This window comes from Hordeum vulgare, chromosome 1H, assembly GCF_904849725.1.
Source record: "Hordeum vulgare subsp. vulgare chromosome 1H, MorexV3_pseudomolecules_assembly, whole genome shotgun sequence".
Lineage (NCBI taxonomy): Eukaryota > Viridiplantae > Streptophyta > Magnoliopsida > Poales > Poaceae > Hordeum > Hordeum vulgare.
Genome location: NC_058518.1, coordinates 441,003,731 through 441,007,368, shown reverse-complemented (window position 1 = coordinate 441,007,368; position 3,638 = coordinate 441,003,731). Strand labels below are relative to the sequence as shown.

Here is a 3,638-nt window from a genome sequence, read left to right as displayed (position 1 = left end):
ATGCCAGGAAGCGGCCACTTGACGGCAACGCTCAGACTGCTTCCTTTGGGAACCGATTGCATCCGTACAACCGATTCATGGATCTGACGTAGCTGCCTCATCGGAGGCGGTGCGGTCCGTCTGGCTTTCGAACGCGGTGGTGGATGCATAACCCCTCCGTTGGCGCGTCGAGGACTAACCATGGTTGTCCGCGGACGCAAGCATTCGACGTGCCCATCGTGCTAGGTAGCGGGCATGGAGGGCAGCAAAGGCCCTCACAACGATGGATGTTGGAGAGGCGGAGTCTGTGATAGCCTGGCTTATTAGGGATGATAGACTACTCATATCAATAAGGAATTCCTTCTTTTCCGGGAGCCCATTCGAACAGAACTCACAGGTTAAGCGTGCTCGGCTTGGAGTAGTTCTAGGATGGGTGACCGACCGGGAAGTTCATCACGGGTGTGCATGAGTGAGGACAAAGTGCGCAGAAAAGACTAGTATTGATATGTGGGGCCAGTCTAGATCCCGCCAGGAGTAACGACCGTCGACGGGTGTGTCCGGGGCGTTACAAGTTTGGTATCAGAGCCGACCCTCGCGGTTACATGGATGTTTGTGGACAGGTGTGCGGTCATGTTGTTCATAATGTTTGTGACCCATCGTGGCACACGACATGGTACATGTACTGGACTGGATGCACAGACGTTGGGGCCAGTCTAGATCCCGCCAGGAGTAACGACCGCCGGCGGGTGTGTCCGGGGCGTTACAGAGTCACACTCTCGGTATCCCGTATGATGAACCAGTGTGGGCATCATAACCGCGTCCTGGTTGATGTAGGCTCCACTCAAAATGGATATGTCATCGATCTCACGTCCACCAGCATTGTCGAGGTTACGGGTTCTGACGAGGAAGAGTAGGACATGGGAGACCACGGGAGCTTGACTCCCGTGAGCCGGTTAGTGTCTCATATCTTACTCTACCCCACCGACGATCAAACCAATATTAAGTTTACGATTTCATATAATAGTATGTATTTGAGGTTTCTACTTTAAGGTATACTGTTGTACAATGCATTATTCGAGGGTTGATCGGATAGGATCCGCTAAACCCTAAGGTTGTAATTTTTTAAATTTTCTTTCTTCTCTCGCCCTATGGCCTTTTGTATCGCACTTTAGACTTTATACATACGTTGCAATAAGTAATTGAGTGTTCTGTGTATCGATCGACGCAAAGGGAGGGGTTTTCACTCTCTTGTCGGGGAAAAGAAAAGGCCCTAAGATTAGCCCTGATCTAAATAATTGTTAAATTATTGTTCCAAACGAGGACCTCTTGAAATCATTTGAAAAGGAGAGCTACTGCGAAGAAATTTCCGAAGAGGGAATTGCTGAGAAGAATCTGCAACCTACAAAACTTGCCACGACCTAGGGCCCTTCAAAGCTCTCATAGTCTAATCAATTCAAATTTCAGACACAATCAGACAAATCAAGGCGTTAAGAATGATAACACGTTGTCCTTCCACCCGTGGAAAGGGTCAAGAATATGATCTATTTTCTCTTCATGGAAATGGGCAGAGAATCTTTCACACAGGCCCTATATATAGGCCAAAGCCACTCCAACATGCAAACCAAAACAACCTTCAATAATCACCTCCAATAGTAACTTGCCTTGTAAGGATTTGCCTCGTTTCACACCTCCTGATCAGAGGTCAAAACTATCGACCAGATGATCCCAGCCTGCCCAATCATGTAGGACAGGTGTTCCAGTCTCTTGGTCCAACATCTTGTACCAGTACGTGTCAATAGGGCACGAGGTCACGGCAGTATGGAGCAGGAGCTGCGGAGCGGAGGGGCGGTCAGGGCGCAGAGCACGATGTGCTTCTCCGGCGCGCTGGTGGACGGGCCCCGGATCCAGCAGCTGCTCCTCCACTGCGCCGCCGCGCTCGAGTCCAACGACGTGACGCTGGCGCAGCAGGCCATGTGGGTGCTCAACAACATCGCCTCCGCGCAGGGCGACCCCAACCAGCGGCTCACCTCGTCGCTGCTCCGCGGCCTCGTCGCGCGCGCATGCCGGACGTGCGGCTCCCCGCGGGCCGACAGCATGGGGCCGCCGCCGGCGCTGGGATCACAGCGGGCCATGTCCGTGACGGAGCTCGCCGACTACGTCGACCTCACCCCGTGGCACAGGTTCGGCTTCACGGCCTCCAACGGCGCCATCCTCCGCGCCGTCGCCGGGAGGAACGCCGTGCACGTCGTCGACCTCGGGGTCACGCGCTGCATGCAGTGGCCCACGCTCATCGACGCGCTCTCTAAAAGGCCCGGGGGGGCGCCGGCGCTCCGCATCACTGTGCCGTCCGTCCGGCCCGCCGGCCCGCCGCTGCTCGGCGTACCGGACGAGGAGATAGGTCTCAGGCTGGCCAACTTCGCTAAGTCCAAAGGCGTGCAGCTGGAGTTCAACGTCGTCAACAAGAGCACCGCCACATCAACTCCATCTCCGGCGAAGCTGCAGACGGTTTGCCAGGAACTCGGCTCCGTCCTCTCCGACCCGCCGGCTCTGCGACTAAGAGACAGCGAGGCGCTCGTCGTGAACTGCCAGAGCTGGCTCCGGCACGTCGCACCTGGCTCGAGGGACGGCTTCATGGACGCGGTCCGGGCGCTGGACCCGTGCCTGGTCACCGTGACCGACGAGGACGCCGACCTGGACTCGCCGAGCCTGGCCACGCGCATCGCGGGCTGCTTCAACTTCCACTGGATCCTCTTCGACGCGCTCGACACGTCGGCGCCCAGGGACAGCCCGCGGCGGCTGGAGCACGAGGCGGCCGTCGGCCAGAAGATCGAGAGCGTCGTCGGCGCCGACGGCACCGAGCGGTCCGAGTCCGGCGCGAGGCTTGCGGAGAGGATGCGGCGGAAAGGGTTCGCTGGCGTGGGGTTCGGCGAGGACGAGGTGGCCGAGGTGCGGCACCTGCTGAGCGAGCACGCGACGGGGTGGGGCGTGAAGCGGGAGGAGGACATGCTGGTGCTCACGTGGAAGGGGCATGCAGCCGTGTTCACCACTGCCTGGGCGCCCAACTAAAGCTTAGTAGCTACTCCGATATCACCATTAGCGACTGAAACTACTGATAGGAATGCATGTAGCCATGAGAGAGTAGTTTTAGGTTGATAATGTAGCTCACAAAGGATGAAAATGACATGGACATGACACGTAAACTGTCTTCTTTACTGTTCACATCAATTGCAACCGTCGAAGAACACATCAATATTCAATACTCATGCGTTTATGAATTTATTGTCTTGTCTCGGAACATCGGGTTTAACATACATGCTCATGCACACGGGTGAAATTAACTTAAGTACATGCGAATGGAAGTTGCTAGCTCCATGTCCTAAACCTCTTTATCGGGTTTGCTAAACATCATGTACCTGATTTTATTTTAATTTTGCGTGGTCAATTCCGCTTCGCACGAGGCCAAAGGTAGAAACAACGCGGGAGGCGGCGCACACGAGCGGAGCCGGTGATAGCTGGCTGAACCGAGTACGTAACTTGACACGTGCGGTGCGTGGTCGTCGGAGTTGATGGGGTTTGTGGGGGTGGGGGTAGAGAGATGGTCACGACGATGGCAAGCAACGGAGGAGGGGTATGGTGAGGCGGCGAGGCAGTGTGCGGGA

General features: G+C 55.9%; 1 protein-coding gene across 1 annotated transcript; it reads left to right on the top strand.

Annotated features, from left to right (window-relative positions):
• Window positions 1-1,471: 1,471 nt before the first annotated feature.
• LOC123413246 (scarecrow-like protein 32) lies at window positions 1,472-3,179 on the top strand. The gene has a single exon (XM_045106190.1). The coding sequence runs from the start codon at window positions 1,798-1,800 to the stop codon at window positions 3,043-3,045; it is 1,248 nt and encodes a 415-aa protein (XP_044962125.1). The 5' UTR covers window positions 1,472-1,797; the 3' UTR covers window positions 3,046-3,179.
• Window positions 3,180-3,638: the final 459 nt, after the last annotated feature.